Source organism: Chiloscyllium plagiosum, chromosome 27, assembly GCF_004010195.1.
Source record: "Chiloscyllium plagiosum isolate BGI_BamShark_2017 chromosome 27, ASM401019v2, whole genome shotgun sequence".
Taxonomy (NCBI): Eukaryota; Metazoa; Chordata; class Chondrichthyes; order Orectolobiformes; family Hemiscylliidae; genus Chiloscyllium; species Chiloscyllium plagiosum.
The window spans coordinates 24,318,011-24,338,741 of record NC_057736.1 but is presented as its reverse complement, the minus strand read 5'-3'; the positions used below and the strand labels follow the sequence as shown (position 1 = coordinate 24,338,741).

Sequence of the window (20,731 nt, the reverse complement as noted above, 5' to 3'; positions counted from 1 at the left end):
CTGCTTGCCTGGGTCTAAACAGACAGATCAGTTGGGGAACTTCAGCGTACTTTGGTAAAATCATGGAATTGCAAAGCTTGATTCCCAGTGTGCTATTCCAGTGAAACATGGCATTCAATCTTAAAAGTCAGATGACTTTTAACAAGCATTCCCAATGACAAGAGGAAATTATTGATACATTTAATAATGATCTGTTTGGACTTGAACAGAACTGTAAATTTGGCAATTTACTAAATCAATTTAATTAAGGACAAAATTGATGTCTTGGGTTGAATCATTGTCTGGGCACTTGTAGTTGATGGATGACAAAGGCAATTCAAATGAGTGAACAAGTTGAAGCCAGGAAGTAAAATTGACTGGTGATTCAAAGTGACAGGCAAAACTATTACCTCAAAAATGACTGAAAAGTATGTTAAATGTAAAAGTAGAGACATGGTTGTACAAAAGCAGGGAAATATTTCATCATGTGTTTGTGTATTTAGCCTGTATATTGACCCTGGACTTGGGAGAAGTAATCTCATAGATACTTACAAAATTCTTACAGGGACAGACAATGCAGATGTCAAAAGATTATTTCCTCTGTGGTCTAGAACTAGAGGACAAGTCTGAGCATAAAAGATGCTCCATTTAGGACCGAAATTTGGAGAAACTTTGGAATTCCCTACCCCACAGGGCTGTGGAAGCTCGCTCATTAAATTATTTCAAGACAGAGATTGACAAATTTTTAGTTGCTAATAACATCACGTGATGTGGGGATAATCATCGTAGAATCATCATGGAATCCCTAGTGTGGAAACAGGCCATTAGGAAACATCTGGTAGCATCCATGGGAAGAAAGTGCTAACGTTTCAGGTCTGGTGACTCTTCTGATGACTAATAACTTTTTTCCCACAGATGCTCCCAGACCTGTTGTGTTTCTCTAGCAATTTCTGTTTTGATTGAAAAAAATTAGCTTATTTCTGGTTTAGAAAGAAAGAGGGTTTGATTTTCAGTCTGATTAAGGAAAAAAGCCTATGTCTTGAAAAGCTTTTGATTTCAGTTTGGAGAGGTCCAGAAGATTCAGATGTAAGAAAGTTTCTCATGAAAATAGGAGGTAGCTCAGAACCGATATAAAATAGATTATTTCAATGTAAAGGGTGTTAGTTTACACGTTCCAGACCAGAAGAGTTTGGTTAGAACCCTATTTGAAGTTGATGAAGTCTAAACTCAGCTGTATGAATAATCAAGAAAGAGACTATCAAACTCTCAAGACTGGGACTTGAAAGAAACAGATAATTCAAACTCACCATTCAGTTTGTGACTCTGGATTAGTGGTGCTGGAAGAGCACAGCAGTTCAGGCAGCATCCAAGGAGCTTTGAAATCGACGTTTCGGGCAAAAGCCCTTCATCTTTTTTCCTGATGAAGGGCTTTTGCCCGAAACGTCGATTTCAAAGCTCCTTGGATGCTGCCTGAATTGCTGTGCTCTTCCAGCACCACTAATCCAGAATCTGGTTTCTAGCATCTGCAGTCATTGTTTTTACCTCTTTTTATTCAGTTTGTGACACCAACCACTAAGACTCACCCCTAAAATTCCAAACATGATGGCTGGCACATATCAATATCCCTTGCACAAATAATGATGGCAAATAGCAATACTTTGCACTGGCATTAGAATGATTACTACTTACCAAAGGTATACCAATGCCAATATTGTTGAGGCTTGGCACTTGTTAACTTCAAATATGTAAGAAACAGCTAAAGCATTACAGAAGGTTTGAGCGCTTTCAACTGAAGTGGTATTTCTCATTGACGTAAAAAATGAAGCTGACATGACACATTACATATATCCAATAGCTCAAACACTTCACAACCTGAAAGTAAGCGCAACAGCCTTGCAAATGATCAGAAGGCACTGCGCAAACAGACACTGAATCTTACAAATGTCTTTCTATATAGTGGGTGGCAGGCTGACAATACAACTCATCTACAAGATGGGTTCTGATGGAAAGTGGCAGACATGAAATTGTAACTGTTTCTCTCACCCTGATTCCACAAGACTGCTGACTGTTTCCAGCATTTTGTTGTATTTATTTCAGATTTTAGGATCTGCAGTATACTTCCTTCATGATATTAGGTCAAATGATCAAGTTCTTTATAAAAAGAGACCAATTTTAAGAAGGTTCAGCAAAATGGCTCATTATTACCACAATGATTCGGCTCTTTATTCAGATACAACAACAATGTAAAGTTCAATTGGTACAACACTAATGACTTTGACAGAATCATTGCTTCGAGCAGTATTGAATCACCACGGTCTCCCCAAATTCTTACTGCCATAATAATGGAATTTTACCTTGGAAAGAAGTGTTACTAAAAATGTTTGCTTGAAGTAAATAAATAAATAAATATTAAATGATCACAACATTATGCTTTCAATGCATGCGTGGATGATATAAGTTCACATGAAAACTGACTCATTAGCAGGTTTGGCATAACAACTGATTCCTGGAGAAAGCAATAATGTTTTTCTTTTGGAAAAATGTTTAGACTTGATTAGGATTGAGATCTATCACATGATAGATAATACACGCAACTGAAGCTGTCTCCACCCGAAGGTTAATGATAAATTCAAATACTTGATCATATTTTTCAATAATAGAATTATGTTTAAATCCATGATGACTCCATGCTCATGTCCAATGCCACCAAAGCACAGCTTGCATCTGAAAAGCTGACTTGAAGTGAAATCAATGAAAAGTCCATCTGTCCTTGCTTGTTTCTCCCTCAATATCTATGATGGCACCCATTTGTTATCAGTGTTGTACAGGAAAGACTGTTTTCCACTTTTCTTCGGTGCATAGGAGGCTGTGAAAAGCAGAACAGATAAGCATTACTACCTGATAGCATTTGGGAGTGTTTCAATTAGTATTTAAATTAAGATTTGTTGATAATTATTTCTAGCCTGGCAGATACCATATAGAATGACTTAGAAAATACACTTGCTGCAATAATTACAACTTCAAAGCACTAAAGATCCATTTAAAAGAAGAGCCCAGACTAACTTTACTAATTACATTTTTCAAGGATTGACAATTCTGGATTTCAGGGAAAGAGAGAGAGAAAATATAAGAACTTGCTTCTCCACTTTTTAATCTCCTCTCTTTCTGAGAAGTAATAATAATCCTTGGCTCTTTAGCTGAATTAGTAATTCATTTACATAAATTGGCAAGTTTTGTCTACGTAAATAAATTAGTGTGAAATTCCCATTTGCTCTCTGCTTAGATTTAGCTCACTGGATGGCACAAGCACTCATGGGTTTAGCAGGCAATTTGATCCAATGGAGCTGTGGTGACCTGCCTCTTCTACCCTGTTGAATTTGTTTTACTGATGATGAATACAATTCACAGTTTTAGTCTGTGCTTTCTTCATCTTATCTCAACAGAAGGGAATCTTGTGGTACACTAGGTAGTGCTAGAAAAATTGAAAGTCTCACTGTAGGTCTTGATGGCCATCAAAGTGTATTTTATCAACTATCAATGTCCTTAATATAAGCATATTAAATCTTTGCAAGAAGTTTATAGTAGGCAGTAACAGTGCGAGAATTTCCAGGCCACGTTTGATGCAGAGTAGTGTCTCTGAAGCTATAGCATCTGATGATGGGCTGGCAAACTATTACATGAAAAACTACCAATTGAAAAAGACATATGCTTTGGCTGTCTTGTGTCACGAGATGTGGGAAAGCCTCTGACAAGGTTTTGTTTTGGCTGTCAGATATGGTACATACGATCAAACACAACTCTTCTCCATCTCACCATTGTCTTGAAAAGGCTTGACTTTAGTCTACTCACATACTCTTACCACAGCCAAACTTTGAAAATAACCAACTGCCTCATAATCCATGAGAAAGAACAGTTTTATTTATCAAAATAATTTGATAAGGAATCTGAAATATTCATAATTAGGCTGGTTTTAATGTGTCTTGCAAGGGTATTTGACCCCGACTTGGTGACATCTACTGAACAGAAACTTCAAATGGAAGGAAGTCCATGACCATGATGATGAAAAAGTCAATGCCCTATGATTAAGGAAATTACTTCATATTTTGGAGTTAAATAAAGAAATCAAAAATACATTTATAAGGAATTGCAGTATTAAAACATGGAGAGGTCGAACTATTAGCTGCATTATGGCTATTTCGCAATATGAATCAATTTTGCACTGCTAAGGGTATGATCAGCACTAAAGGTAGGAAAACTGAAATGTTAGCATGTGTAGTTGCTCAGGTGTTTGTGGGCATTAGCCTGAAAAATATTTGTGGTCCCTTACAAACGTATTTCAGGACCCTACACTAAATGAACTGGCATCATACAGAATGAGCTAGCAAAACTAGAGGCCAACATCTATCAGCTTTTGTTTAAATGCTCCAGACGTCTTTGTGGATGTACAGCATTTTTGAGGACTGATGCTTGGTCCTCTCCCATTCTCCTATCATTCCTCTACCAGGACCTACCTCAAGTTTGCTGCTGAGAAAATACCTTGCCTGAAATTGAAAACTTTATAACGAGCAAGGTACTACTGGAGACATGATGAGTGGCAAAAGCTCACCAAGTGACTACAATGAAACCTGATGATCAATCTCAAGTTAGCTTCTGTATGCAGGCCCTGATCACACCATCACTTCCATTACGTGGTCAATTTCTTTACCTTTATTTTCCATCATAGCTCTTAAAGGATATTAGATGTTAGATATTACACTTATGCATTAAATGTGCAGTCTTTCAATGTGCACAGAGAACACCTTCCAAATACAGAAATAAGTTGACCTTCCAAAGGAGATTTGGACTAAACAGCTGTCTAGTTTAACATGGTACAGCACAATGATATGTACTTTGCACTTTAATAATGCCTTGCAATAAGACAACGACTGCTACAATCCCCAAGAACTGTGACACCTGAAACCTCCAACCTGCACTCCTGTCCATGTGGATGAGGAAGTGTTGCTGGATAATGGCTGGAGTTAAACGTTAGAGTGACAAGCTGGGTCAGCTCATTTCTCAGTTCCTTGACTATGGCCTCAACAAAGTAATGCTATGGCCCCAGATAGTTATTTTAGGCACAAATTTTGTTTTATATAAAGCCAACTTTTATAGTATTTCAATGCCCATCCTAACTCTTCTGCCTCATTCCCTTCCTCAACACATTTTACAAGCTGGGCGTAAAAATCACAAACATTTCATCATTTCTGTTATTGGTGTTACGTTTGCTCCATCTATACAGGATTAATTCCTCTTGTTCTGGTCTGATATTTCTCTCTGTTTCTCTAGCATTTTTCCTTTTTGCTGCCTTACAGTCATAGAGATGTACAGCATGGAAACAGACCCATCGGTCCAACCTGTCCATGCCGACCAGATATCCCAACCTAATCTAGTCCCACCGGCCAGCACCCGGCCCATATCCCTCCAAACCCTGCCTATTCATATACCCATCCAAATGCCTCTTAAACGTTGCAACTGTACCAGCCTCCACCACTTCCTCTGGCAGCTCATTCCATACATGTACCACACTCTGCATGAAAAGGTTGCCCCTTAGGTCTCTTTTGTATCTTTCCCCTCTGACCCTAAACCTATGCCCTCTAGTTCTGGACTCCCCGTTTCCGATAGGAAGGAGACCAGAATTGCAAGCAATATTCCAACAGTGGCCTAACCAACGTCCTGTACAGCCGTAACATGACCTCCCAACTCCTGTACTCAATACTCTGACCAATAAAGGAAAGCATACAAAATGCCTTCTTCACTATCCTATCTACTTGCGACTCCACTTTCAAGGAGCTATGAACCTACACTCCAAGGTCTCTTTGTTCAGCAACACTCCCTACGACCTTACCATTAAGTGTATAAGTCCTGCTAAGATTTGCTTTCCCAAAATACAGCACCTCGCATTTATCTGAATTAAACTGCCTTCTTTTACTCTTTGCAATTTTAGAGTTACTTACGTAATCCTGTCTGAATTGGCCTGCATTACATATTCAGCAAGAATATACCAGTATGAGTCAACCCAGTATGAGTTTTGAAGGTAAGCTCATTTCTGTATTTGGAAGGTGTTCTCTGTACACATTGAAAGACTGAATATTTAATGCATAAGCGTAATATCCAACATCTATTATCCTTTAAGAACTGGAAAATAAAGGTAAAGAAATTGGCCACATAAAGGAAGTGATTATTTATTAAGGCAAAACTTCTTTCAGTCTTTTGCCAAAGCTAATTTCTGAATATCTGGCAGTCATTCCAAACACTGAATGGTGGAAAAGAACTAATGGATAAATGGCAATTCAAGGAAAATTAAGCTGCTAATCCACTATCACCAGGCCCATTCGACACAGCTATCCTCCACCCTCACCCTCCACCTCCACTCACCAAATTCACTGACAAAGGGTAGAAAAATTAAATGTTTACCCAGATTACAAATACAAAACAGGAAGTTTTAAACAAGAACCAAATACTTCTTTCAACATAGCTGGCTTATTTTTGCTAAAACCTGGCAACATATAAGGGAAATGGCAGTGTGAATGTCTATTTTAGCAAGAACAATGGGAATGCACTTATTTGCATCTTGTCTGGTGTTTGTAAATTGACTTGTCAACAGTTACAACAACTTGTGAGGTTAAAAATCACACAAAACCAGGTTATAGTCCAACAGGTTTATTTGGAAGCAGTAGCTTTCGGAGTCCTGCTCCTTCATCAGGTGATTGTGGAGCATAAGATAATAAAACACAGAATTTGAAGCAAAAGTTTACAGTGTGATGTAACTGAAATTATATACTGAAAAAGACCTGGATTGCTTGTTAAATCTCTCATCTTTTAGAATGACCATGTTGGTTTCAGTTCTTTCATACGTAAATCGCAGAACTTGTTAAAGTTACATTCTCAAGTGAACTTTAACAATTGGTGTCATGTCTTTGAAGGTGTGAGGTGCCCTGTGTGAGACTGTCTGTGCTACAATGTCAAGATTGATTCTAATCTAAAAATGGATTTACAGAATCTTATGTGGATTCATACAGTTTTTGAGCAAAATAAAATGTAATTCTGCAAGTACAAATTCACCCCATAAACTGGTGTGTGTGTGCGAGTGTGTGTGGGTGCAGGGGGTGTTATAAGTGTTTGTGAGAGAGTATGTGTAGATCTGTGAGTGTGAGTGTAAAGGGGTATAAGTCTGTAAGAGGGTGCATGTGTGCGTATGAATGTGGGAGTGTGTGTGTGAGCGTATGAGAGAGAGGTTGTATATGAGAGAGGGTCTGCATGAGTGTATGGGTCTGTAGGAGTGTATGTATACCTGTGGCAGTGTGTATATAGGAGTGTCTGTGTGTGTGCGTGCGTGTGCGCGTGCAGTGTGGTATGAGTATCTGTGAGAGAGTGTGTGTGTGAGTGTAAAGGGTATAAGTCTGTGTGTGTGTGTGTGTCTAGGAGTGTGTGTGTGTCCATCTGACTGTGTGTGTGTCGTGCAGTGGGGTCACTTGTAGTGTGGCATGAACCCAAGGTCCCAGTTGAGGCCATCCCCATGGGTACCGAACTTGCCTATCAGTCTCTGCTCGGCCACTTTGTGATGTTGCCTGTCCCGAAGTCCTTGGAGGATGGTCATCCGAAGGTGCAAGGTCAAATGCCCCGGCCCGCTGAAGTGTTCTCCAACTGGGTGGGAACACTCCTGTTTGGTGTTTGTTGTGTGGTGTCCATTCATCTGCTGCCGTAGCCCTCTGCTCGGTCTTGCCAATGTACCATGCCTCAGGGTATCCTTGCCTGTAGTGTATGAGATAGATAACATTGGCTGAGTTGCACAAGTACCTGCCACGTACATGGTGGTATCCGTGTCCACAATCTGAGACATCTTGCAGCGTCTACCATGACAACGTTGTATTGTGTTGTCCTGAAAGCTGGGCAGTTTGCTACAAACACTGATCTGTTTAAGGTTTGGGGGTTGTTTAAAGGCGAGACATGGAGGCATGGGGAAGGTCTTAGCGAGGTGCTAATCCTCATTGATCATGTGTTGCAGGTCACGAAGAACATGGCGTAGGTTGTCGGCTCCTGGGATGTACTGGACAGCGAAGGGTACTCTGTCGGTTGCAGATTGTGTCTGGCTCCTGAGGAGATCATTATGGTTTTCTTCTGTAGCATGTTGGAACTGGTGGTCAATGAGTTGAGCATCATACCCTGTTCTTTTGAGGGCATCCTTGAGTATTTCCAGGGGGCCCATTACATTCCTCCTCATCTGAACAGACCCTTTGTATGCATAGAGCTTGTCCAAAGGGGATGGCTGTTTTAATATGTTTTGGGTGGAAGCTGGGGAAGTGTAGCATCGTGAGGTTATCTGTGGGTTTGCAGTAGAGTGAGGTGCTGAGGTACCATCGTTGATAGAGATGCACGTGTCCAAGAATGAGACAGATAGTAGAGAGTAGTCCATGGTGAGTTTGATGGTGGGATGAAACTCATTGATATCACTGTGCAGACAATGTTGCCTATCTCATACGCTGCAGGCAAGGATGCCCTGAGGCTTGGTACATTGGCAAGACTCAACAGAGACTATGGCAACGGATGAATGAACATCGCACAACAATCAATAGACAGGAGTGTTCCCTCCCAGTCAAGAGAACACTTCAACGGTCCGGGACATTCGACCTTGGACCTTCAGGTGACCATCCTCCAAGGCAGACTTCAGGACAGACAGCAGTGAAAAGTGGCCAAGCAAAAGCTGATAGCCAAGTTCAGTACCCGTGGGGATGGCCTCAACCTTTGTGTCGTGTAGTGGGGTCATGTCACACTACAGGTGACCCCACTGCACTACACAAAGACACACACAAACACACTCAGACAGACAGACACACACACAGCCACTTCTACACACACTACTACAGACACACACAAACTCCAACAGACCCATATACTCATGCAGACCCTCTCTCATACACAAGCTCTCTCTCATATGCTCACGTATACACTCCCATACTCATACGCACACACGCACCCTCTCACAGACTTATACCCCCTTACACTCACACTCATACACACTCTCTCACAAACACTTGTAACACCCCACCACTCCACACACACTCACATGCACACATACACATCTAAGTTTATGGGGTGAATTTGTACTTGCAGAATTACATTTTATTTTGCTCAAAAACTGCATGAATCCATGTAAGATTCTGTAAAATCTTTCTGAAAAAGAGTCTCATTTTTTAAGATGAGAATCAACCTGAACATTGTGGCACAGACAGTCTCACACCTTCATTGCATTATCTGGGCCGACGTGACACCAATTGTTAAAGTTCACTTGAGAATGTAACTTTAACAAGTTTTGCAATTTACATATGAAAGGTCATTCTAAAAGATGAGAGACTTAACAAACCAACCAGGTCTTTTTCAATATATAATTCTAGTTACATCACACTGTAAACTTTTACGGTAAATTCTGTGTCTTATGATCTTATACTCCACAACCACCTGATGAAGGAGCGTTGCTCCGAAAGCTAGTGCTTCCAAATAAACCTGTTGGACTATAACCTGGTGTTGTGTGATTTTTAACTTTGTACACCCCAGTCCAACACCGACATCTCTAAATCATAACATATTGTGAAACAGCCGAATTGAAATGTAATGCACGTTTTGGATATTTTGCAGTCAATGTGGAAAAAACATGTTCTTATCCTTAAAAACTATGTGGTTGTAATAACAACGTTTGTAAAATACCTTTACTTTTCTCAAAAAGAGATCCGTCTTCACACAGCTCTCAAAGCCTTACAAGTGTGCCAATGTTCTTAAAGTGTAGTGTTTACTTGTGTTTCACAGGTTTAAAAGGTTACTCAATGAAAGGCTCCTCTGACAGCACTTTCTAAACTCACAACCCTCTATCATCTTGTAGGACACAGGCAGCAAAGGCATGGAATGACTACGACTTGCAAATTCCCCACCAAGTCTCACAGAATCCTGTCCTGGAACCATGAAACCACTATTACTGAGCTAAAATCCTGGAACTTACACCCCAACACCACTGTGGGTGACCATACAGTCCAAGGACTGTAATTGTTGAAGACTGTAGGGGCAATTAGGTGTGAACAAAAAATGTCAGCATGACCAACAACACCCACATTCCAGGAACAGACTTTAAAATAAGATTCATCTGTGGTTTTACAGAGAGACAAAACTGTTTTGTAATCATTCTGCAGTTGTATTTGACTTCCTGGGAATTAATAAACAACACTTGCCAAAACCTCAGCCAGCACAGTCAGCCTGATTTATCATTTGTCTTAATGGCATGTAAAACATATATTGTCAATCATTTCCTGTTAGTCAGCAGAAATTTTTCAGAGGTAACTGGAGAGGACCGTATTTGCTTGGGACCATGGAGAGTAGGTACACCACTACGTGACCCAAATGAAACATCTTTCGTCAGAGAGTTTGAAGAGCCAAGGTATCACTCTGCCCATTTATCTGTACAATCTCTGCTGTGTTTAAAAAAAAAAATACTTTCTTAGTTCAGGCAGCTCCATTCATCAGTCTCCATTCCTACACCCCCAGAGGGGTCCAATTAAATTATTATAGAATGGTAAAAACAAGGAGGCCATTCAGTCCACTAAATCTGTGCTAGCTATTCATAAGAATAGCTCAACCTTTCAAGTTGCCTTTTGTTTCTCCCATGATACTGCAATTACTTTTTAATCTTCAGGAACTTATTCAGTTCCCTTTTGAAATTGACAATGGAACCTGTCTCCACCACCACCAACTTCCCTTCCCTCCCTCCCTCCCTCCCTCCCTCAGTGCGTTTGATTCTTACGCAAAACACCTCAAATCCATATACTCTGGTTCTCAACAGCTCTACCAAAGGGAACAGTTTCTCTCTCACTGCACTGCCGAATATCTTGATAAAATCTCCTCTCAAACCTCTTTTGCTCCTGTTTGGAGGCTGGTATGCATCATCTGACTCAATGTGCTGGCCATCAGTCATTAACTGAGCTCTGCTTGAGTCAGGAGTGGAAAATATTTATTGTATTGTCCATTTATGGGCGGCACGGTGGTTAGCACTGCTGCCTCACTGTGCCAGAGACCTGGGTTCAATTCCCGCCTCAGGCGATTGTCTGTGTGGAGTTTGCACACTCTCCCTGTGAGAACGTGGGTTTCCTCTGGATTCTCCGGTTTCTTCCCACAGTTAAAAAATGTGCAGGTAAATTACCCGTAGTGTTAGGTGAAGGGGTAAAAGTAGGGGAATGGGTTTGGGTGGGTTGCTCTTCGGAAGGTCAGCGTGGACTTGTTGGGCCGAAGGGCCTGTTTCCACACTGTAAGTAATCTAATCTAATATAATTTAGGATGGGTTTAGGTCAATCTCTTATTGAGCTGACCAATATTCCTAGAATCAGCAGCAAACAATGTAAACAGTAAACAATGCCTGGTGTATTGACAAAGGACTATCGATACTAAAGTAGCATCATCTGATGTTAATATTTGCAATCTTCATGGAATAAAGAGATTTTTAAACTGGACAAATATTGATCTTAATTGGCTGTTTTGAGACTACAGAATGAGGCACGCTGAGGGGACCTGTACAGAATACAATAAATTGGCTACAATGTAATTGTCATTTCATCTAAAGACTGTGAAATAAGGCAGCTAAGTCAGTGTCAAGAAATTCACATCTCCTGGATAATTCTCATTTGCACAATAAGTTCACATACTGGGAGATGAAAGATTGCTAAGAGTATTCAGATTCAAAAGACAAAGGAGCTCGATTTGGGAATAAGCAAATGAACAATATTTGAGTAGTTTGTTTGACAGAGTAGAGAGGGAGGAAGAATATGGATTCATAGCAACAGAACTTACAGATGAATCTCTCTCTCAGTATATGAAGTCAGTGACCAGTGTCAAAGCAACTTGGGAAAACAGCCAATCACTGAGAACTTCAGAATTTTATAAATTTTAGTACTGCTGAGGAAATAAGTCAACAGCTAAACAGTTGTGGACTCTGTTTCACTCTCACATCTCAAAGACTCTAAGGACTTAAAGTTGCATCAGCTTTGACCTTCCATTCTATCTTAGTCACTTCTTGTTTTAAACGTATTCACTGTGTTTGTGCCGGTTTCTCTTGGAGTTCACAGGCAATTAAATTCCTCTTCCTTTTGCTCAAGAAAACCTTGGTAATTGGCTTTGTCATTTTCTGGCAAATTATGTTTGAATTGAAGTGTGATAGCAATGTGCCAAAAAGAAAGCAAAAAGTATTTGCCGTGACCGATTGTGCGAGGGTTAAAAAGAAAGATGATTCTTACGTTTCACCTGATTGTAACAAGGATAGTTGTCTCTGACATAATTTCCATATTCTTGTGTGCCTTGCAAACCTTCAAAACCAAAGGCAATCATCCATTTTTACAGTTATAATATTTTGCTTATTCTGTTCCTGATGTCTAACCATCAGAACGCCCTACCTGGCCCAGGAGCATCTTTGTTTTGAGCATTCCCAGTCCATCGGCTAGTGTTAGATACAAATACAGCATTGGACATATAGTGCTTGGGTGGATCATGAAAATCAACAACGTCATAATAGCCTGGACCAGGAGGAGTCGGGTTTTTGTGTACTGGGAAGGGAGGAGCAGAAATGCACATATAATGTTTCTTCCTAGAAAAGATAAATGACAACAGAACAATATGAGATGTAATGAACATTTTGTTAAAAGACAATAAGTCTATGTCGTAACAACAGCAAATCAGCCCTAATGTTTTGTGTACTATACTGAATATATGTAATTTTATAGTGTTTTAGCTATTTATTCAACCTCAGTTGTGAAATTACTGGAATGCCTTTCACTCAATCAGAGTCAATTTGCCTATCAATCTCCTTCCTTTCCTACTGTAATATAAATTGTTGTGACCGTTTGAATTTGGTATTCTTGTATTTGTTCTGATACTGCAAAATGAAAGGTGCTGGCAACCGGTCTCTTGTTTCAGCAATATATTCAGCCAAGCCTTGAAATGTTCTCCAGAAGATACAAAATTATGATTTGCAAATGCACAATATAATCTTGTGATACATTAATTATATTGTTAATTGTTAGTTGGTCAACAAACTACTTAAATCCTCCACTCCACTGAGTTTCTGGTTTCAACCAAGCTGCTTTAGGAACTTGGTCCAGAGTGTGTTGCTGGAAAAGCACAGCAGGTCACGCAGCATCCAAGGAGCAGGAGAATCGACGTTTCGGGCATAAGCCCTTCATCAGGAAGGCTTTGCTCAAAACATCAATTCTCCTGCTCCTCGGATGCTGACTGACCTGCTGTGCTTTTCCAGCAACACATTCTTGACTCTGATCTCCAGCACCTGCAGTCCTCACTTTTTCCTGCTTTAGAAACTTGTCAAGCACAGCTCCATACCTTGAAAATCCATGAATAGCATGATTTGTTTTGCTGACAGCATGTTGCTTGAGCTGTACATCCACTATATTAAGATGTTTCTCACATGTTTTAAAAGTGCAAAACCTTTCCTTTCACTTTGCACTGTCACATGAAGACCATTTTTGCTAGACCAGTCTAGATTTGTCGTATGGCTGGATGTCAAAGGTAATAAGATAAGTAAAAGTAGGGCCCATTAGTGGAACCCAAACTGTGAAGATGATCTAGATTAAAAAAGGATAGTTTCTTTTCTCAACATTTTTGTGACTACCCCCCTTTTTCAAGGAGGCATGACTGGGGTTGGAGGGCTGGGAACTATCCTCCATGTAGGGCAGACACCAGAATACCTGGCCTAATGGGTCAGGCGGAAATCGGAGTTGGATCATTCATGGGCATTTATACCTGTCAGCCCCAACTAAACCAGATGGCTTCCCATGAACCACATAAACCATTCATGGGTCTTGTGTTGTATGACACCAATAGGCATAATCCAGACTAACTACCAAGATTGCATTCCGGAAACTTCACAAGTATGTTTCTGTTGTGGGAAAGTAATTCAGTCATGGTGTCTTTAATCAACTGCTGTCACAAAAGAAAGGGACATTGTCAGCAGCCTGGAATCAGTTGTTCATCCTGGGACTTACAAATTAAAGAATAAAATTGGGAGAAGTACGACATATAGATATCCTGAAGGCAAATGACATCATACACTTTAAAAGCGTGTTCATTTCATTGGACTGAATGTTTGTATTGGTCTTTAAAGTGAAACCATTGATAGAGTCTGCATGCAGTGAACTGATTTCTGAAAGATGCTTAAGACCACAATTTTGGAGATCATTCATCAACAAACAATAAGCCCCATCAATGTAGAACTTTGCTCCAATGGTGTGTGCGCAGTGCTTGTAAGCACCACTTCATGAGAGAGAATTACTCTAAAGTTCGGCTCTGGATTTTTCTTTATGGCATCATTTCCAACTGAGTCAGGCGAGGATGAGAAATTCTGCAGGGAGCCGTTCAGCAGGCTCCATTGCATCTTGCTTACTTTCAATTAAAGTAATGACAAACTATTGAATATATTTCCCAAATATGGGAGGGCATATTGAAAGGTAAAGGCCTTTTGGCACAGTGAACAGCCTCAGAATCAGAAACGGGGTCAAAGTCAGGATGTCATTAATAAAGCAGGTGTCTTTTGAATGAAACTAAACAGTTTGAGTGTCAAACTGTAAATTCTCACAGCACACGCAAATAGCAGACAATAAGATCAGGAGAGATTTCTGGTGATCTATGTGATTGAAAGAAAACTGGAGCCTCTAGTGCCAATTTCCAAACTCCTGAATACAACACTGAGGTAAAAATACATGTGGCCACATCAGGTCTTGGAGTTGGCTCAGTTGGCTGGAAGGTTGGTGTGGTTCAGATTGGTGCCAACAGCATAGGTTCAATCACATCCTGGCTGCAATGGATTCGGGGTTTAGCTCCTTGCCTTACCCGTGACGGAGTTTGTGGCACTGTCAGCCAGACCTGCCTTCAAGCAGAGTTGTGATAAGTTCATAATACTGTAATGATGGGAAGATCTGACAATACAACACTGGACAAATGAACACCAGCACGTACCATGTTGCGATGGTAAGCGGCAGGAGATTCAAAATTTAAATGAAAGAATGTAGTTTATCCCTTTCTGATTGGCTGGCTGGGGAATAACTAGCTCCATTTACTGCAGCAAGCAATCAAGGCCTTTACAGCCTCCAAAACACCTTTTCACTTCCACAACTCCTATTTTCTTCTTGTTAAGAAAGTCTTCTGATTTGCTTTTCTCAGGTACCAAGTACACCTCTTTGGACACCATCCACTATAGGTCTGCTTCCTCATTGGTCCAAATAGAACAGTACAGCACAGGAACAGGCCCTTCAGCCCACCATATCTGTGCTAACCATGATGTTATTCTAAACTGATCCCATTTGTCTGCACGTGGTCCATTTCCCTCTATGCTCTGCAGTTTTAATGGCTCTTAAACTTTACTCTTAATATCTGCTTCTACCACCTCCCCTGGCAGCACACTCCAGGCACTTATTCACCTCTATGTAAAAAACTTACCTCGCACATCTGCTTTAAAGTTTCCTCCTCTCACATTAAACCAATGCCTCTGAGTATTTGATGTTTCCAGCTGGGAAAGAGGCTCTAACTATCCACCCTAGCCATACTCTTCATAATTTTATAGACTTCATGTTGCTTCTCTGCCTCTGATGCTTTAGTGAAAACCAATCTAAGTTTGTGACCTCTCCTTATAGCCAATACTCTCAAATCCAGGTAACATCCTGGTAAACTTCTTCTGCACCTTCTCCAAAGCTCCACATAAAGTGTAGTGGCCAGAGCTACGCACAGTACGCAAAATGTGGACTGACCAAAGTCTTATCCAATTGAAATATGCAACTTTTATACTCACTTTAGGGCGGCATGGTGGCTCAGTGGTTAGCACTGCTGCCTCACAGCACCAGGGTCCCAGGTTCGATTCCAACCACAGGTGACTGTCTCTGTGGAGTTTGCACATTCTCCCAGTGTCTGTGTGGGTTTCCTCCGGGTGCTCCAGTTTCCTCCCACAGTTCAAAGATATGCAGGTTAAGTGAATTGGCCATGCTGAATTGCCCGTAGTGTTAGGTGTGTTAGTCAGAGGGAAAAGGGGTATGGGTGATTGCTCTTCAGAGAGTCGGTGTGGACTTGTTGGGCCGAAGGGCCTGTTTCCACACTGTGGGGAATCTAATCAATGACCTGACCGATGAAGGCCAACATGCTGAATGCCTTCTTTACCAGCTTATCAACTTTTGTTGCCACTTTCAAGGAACTTTGGATTTGCACCCAAGATCCCTCTGTAAATCAATGTTCCTAAGAATTGCCAGTAATTATATACTTTACTATATACTTTCCTTTACATTTCACGCGCCAAAATTCATTACCCCACACTAGTCCAGATTACACTTCATCTGTTATTTCTCCACTCAATTTTCCAGTAAATCTGTATCGTGCTGCATCCTTTGATAACCTTCCTCACTATCCACAGCTCCACCAATTTTCATGTGGTCTACAAACTTATTGATCAGACCACCAAAATGTTCATCAAAATCATTTTAATAAATTACAAACAACAGTGGTCCGAGCACTGACCCTCTTGGAACACCACTTTCACAGACCTCACAGAAAAATACCTCTCTACAACTACCCTCTGTCTTCTTTGGCCAAGTCAAGTTTGTATTCAACTCACCACAGATTCCATGCAATTTCATCTTCCGGATGAGTCAACTTTTTGTCAACTGCTTTAATAAAGTCCATGCAGTCAACATCTGTTGCTTTACACTTACCAATCTTTTTTGTCTTTTCTCAAAAAAAATCAAGAGAGTTTGTGAGACAAGACTTCCCCTGCATAAAGGCATGCTGACCATCCCTAATAACTCCAATGCAAGTAAACCCTGTCCCTAAAAAATCTTCTGCAATAATTTCCCATCACTGATGGAAAGCTCACCGACCTACAATTTCCTGGATTATCCCTGTTGCCCTTCTTGAATAATGAAACAACTTTGGCTATTTTCCAGTCTTCTGGGTCCTCGTCTGCAGCTAAAGAGAATACAAAAATCTTTGTCAAGGCCTTAGCAATCTTCTCCTTTGCCTCCTTTGAAGATATTAAGATACTAAGATATTAGTAATATTAATGTTGCCTAGAATATCAGTGCACCCCTCCCTAAACTTTAGGCCCTTTACATTATTGGTTCTGCCAGCAAGACAGAAAACACAACTCTCAAAAGCTGTTCACGGTTTATTCAGATGAGAATTGCTGTTGCAGGGGAAGGTGCTGGGAGTGGAGGTTGGGTTGTGGAGGGGGTGGCTGGGAATGGAGGTTGGGTTGGTGGGGGGGTGGCAGACAGGCCGCCTACCTGCGGAACGTTTCAGAGAACACCTCTGGGACACCCGGACCAACCAACCCAACCACCGCGGGACTCAACACTTCAACTCCCCCTCCCACTCTACCAAGGACATGCAGGTCCTTGGACTCGTCTATCGCCAGAACTGCAAGAAATGCAAAACTTGCGCCCACACCTCCCCCCTTACTTTCCTCCAAGGCCCCAAGGGATATTTCCATATCCGCCACAAATTCACCTGCACCTCCATACACATCATTTACTGCATCCACTGCACCCAATGTGGCCTCCTCTATATTGGGGAGACAGGCCGCCTACTTGCAGAACGTTTCAGAGAACACCTCTGGGACACCCGGACCAACCAATCCAACCCCCCGTGGCTCAACACTTCAACTCCCCCTCCCACTCCACCAAGGACATGCAGGTCCTTGGATTCCTCCATCGCCAGACCATAGCAACATGACGGCTGGAGGAAGAGCGCCTCATCTTCCACCTAGGAACCCTCCAACCACAAGGGATGAACTCAGACTTCTCCAGTTTCCTCATTTCCCCTCCCCCCACCTTGTCTCAGTCCCAACCCTCGAACTCAGCACCACCTTCCTAACCTGCAATCTTCTTCCTGACCTCTCCGCCCCCACCCCCACTCCGGCCTATCACCCTCACCTTCACCTCCTTCCACCTATCGCATTTCCAATGCCCCTCTCCCAAGTCCCTCCTCCCTACCTTTTATCTTAGCCTGCTTGGCACACTTTCCTCATTCCTGAAGGGCTCATGCCCGAAATGTCGATTCTCCTACTCCTTGGATGCTGCCTTACCTGCTGCGCCTTTCCAGCAACACATTTTCAGTCCCTTTAATGGTCAGGGACTGGGGGTCCTGCTGGCTGGAGTGACACACATGCAGGCTTTTCTCTTCCCTCAGGACCAATAGTGGAGACCAGACACCAGACCATGCCATCCTGGTGCAAGATTACCATCAGGTTAAAGACGTCTCAGCCATCTGGAAATATGCCCAGCATTGTAGGCATTGGACCAACCTACTTCTCCAAACTGTCAGTTTAGGTGCCCCCTTCTTCTGTCCGTTACCTCATACTCACTCTATCTGTGCTACCGTACCTGCTGCCCACCAAGGCTCTACCAACCTCACTGACAACCTTGTCAAGCTTCCTAACTTTGTATCTATGCTAAAGAGCAAGGCAGGATAGAAGTAACATGAGCCAGGTGACTCAGGCTGAGGAGCTAAGTGCAATGTAAGTCAGGGATGTTATGAGAATCCAGAGAGGCTCAGAGTGAGTGAAGGCAATGACAGCGAACAAAGACTCCAGAGATGCAGCCTGGTCCAACTCATCAGCTGGGGATGTGCCCCGAGGGTACAACTGGAATACTAACATCTGTGGATAGGGTGTGCATGTGATTGGGTGCCCTTGGAGCAGTGGCCTGAGATTTTGCTGCCCTGTATCAAACTATGGAGCTGCTTCAGAGCAGCCGGTAAGCTGAAATCACCAGGTACCCGCTCTGATTTTCATGTTGAGTTTTCTCAACATCTATCATGTTGGTGAGTTTGGTGAGATAGAGAGCTGATTACTGATGAGGAGAGCTGGGCTGTCAACAAGTGACTGAGCAATGATACCCCATAATTGGCATCTCGTCACTGTCGATTGAGAGACTCACGGTGCACTCTGCCAAAGCATAAAAGATGCAGCGAGATGCTCCTGACATTGAGATGGGGCTTGCTGATTCTTCAAAAATCTCTCTATAAACCACAACAAAAAACAAAGCAAAGAACTGCAAATGCTGGAAATCAGAAACAAAAACTAAATTTGCTGGAAAAACTCAGCAAGTCTCGCAGCATCTGTTAATGTTTTGGGTCCAGTGACCCTTCTTCAGAAGATGCTGCAGAACAGATGCAGCCAGATGCTGAGATGGTCCAGCAATTTCGGTTTTTGGCTTCCAGGAACCACATTCCTGTAAGATGCCATCCACGACCATTTTAAAGGCAGATTAGCTTTCTTTACAAAACATTAAAATTACATGTTCATGGCAGTACCAGAAACCAAAAAATGATCCACACAGGGGAACTTACTATGCCACTTCCCTTCCTTCCCCTCAATGTCCTCATTTGACACTCAGACAATCCAAATGTTGCATCTTCTGAAAGCTCGGAATCTGCAGTCAACTTTTCTCCACAACCAGATCTTTGAGAAAATATGATTTACTGGATTTGGCAATGTAGCTACCATTCAAATGGACCCTGTTACACATACCACGGATGCAAATGTGCATATTGCACCTGCTCCTGTCCCATCGATTTATAAGGTTGATAAGTTGCTGGTCCTGGGTTTGAGTCTTTTGGATATTTCAGGCGAATTGTCTTGGATCTAAAAGAAGAGACTATGGATTTTGGTGACTCCTTTGTCAGAGAATGGTTGACTTTGTATTGACCTGGAAAGGAATTTCAAGCAGACACGTTAGCAGTAATGATACAGTTCACACATTTACAAACAGATAATCTTCACTATTTATTAACCCTGGACAACTGCAGCAAAAGAGCCTTGTTGCATGCACAGAGATGTATTCCAAAACTAGGAAAACTCTTTTGCCTATTACAATGCTTTCTTACATTAAGAGACCAGAAGTAGATTTCTCTGCTCAACAACTGCATTGCATCATTGACACAAAAGTATTAAATATAGACACGGCACTTCTCCTCTTCTTCATCTCAAAACAAAAACAAAAACAGTTGCTGAGGTATTTTATTGACCTTCTAATAAGAGAGATGAAGCACTACAATCAGTAGGTAAACAGCCCAGCAGCATACATAAAACCATAAAAAACATGAACACAAATATTTTGTTCTGTCTTTTGAGTATGCTCCACCATTCAGTCCAATCATCCAACTCAGTTTCCTGTTCCTACTGTCTCCCTATACACTTTGAGCCCTTCAAACCTAAGAATTATATATAACTCCTTCCTGAAAATATTCAATGCTTCAACTGTTTTCTGTGAAAGACAATTCTAGCGGCTTATCACTTTCTGAGTGAGGAAATTTCTCCTCATCTCAGTCAGTAATGGTCTACCCTATATCCTTAGACAGTGACTCTTGGTTCTGTACTCCCGAGTAATAAGGAACATCCTTCCTGAGTTTACCCAATCCAGTTCTGTTATAATTTTATAGGTTACTAGGAGATCCCCCTCCTCAGTTTTTGAAATAAATGATGAGTCAGATATACAACAGCTAATTTAGTATCACTTTGCACAAAATTACAGGCAACATTGGCTTCTACTCACAAAACAAAAACCGGTTTGAAACTGAACAAAGCAACATTAGCAGAAACGACGTGGTGTCTAGTAAATGGGGTTTGGATTTTTACTGAGGACCTTGGTATGAAAACAAAGTTGTTGAACTCATTTCATTATGCTGATCA

General features: G+C 41.5%; 1 protein-coding gene across 4 annotated transcripts in view; it reads right to left on the bottom strand.

Moving 5' to 3' along the window:
* Positions 1 to 2,179: 2,179 nt before the first annotated feature.
* The window catches only part of stpg1 (sperm-tail PG-rich repeat containing 1), a 127,651-nt gene continuing 109,099 nt past the window's right edge, over positions 2,180 to 20,731 (bottom strand). For all 4 annotated transcript variants that reach the window (XM_043717681.1, XM_043717678.1, XM_043717679.1 and 1 more), the window contains 3 exons: positions 19,571 to 19,748; positions 12,444 to 12,634; positions 2,180 to 2,845 (listed from right to left, as the gene is read on the bottom strand). In XM_043717681.1, coding sequence (XP_043573616.1) covers positions 2,772 to 2,845; positions 12,444 to 12,634; positions 19,571 to 19,748 — 443 coding nt within the window. In that variant the 3' untranslated portion in view covers positions 2,180 to 2,771. The remainder of the gene's footprint in view (positions 2,846 to 12,443; positions 12,635 to 19,570; positions 19,749 to 20,731) is intronic.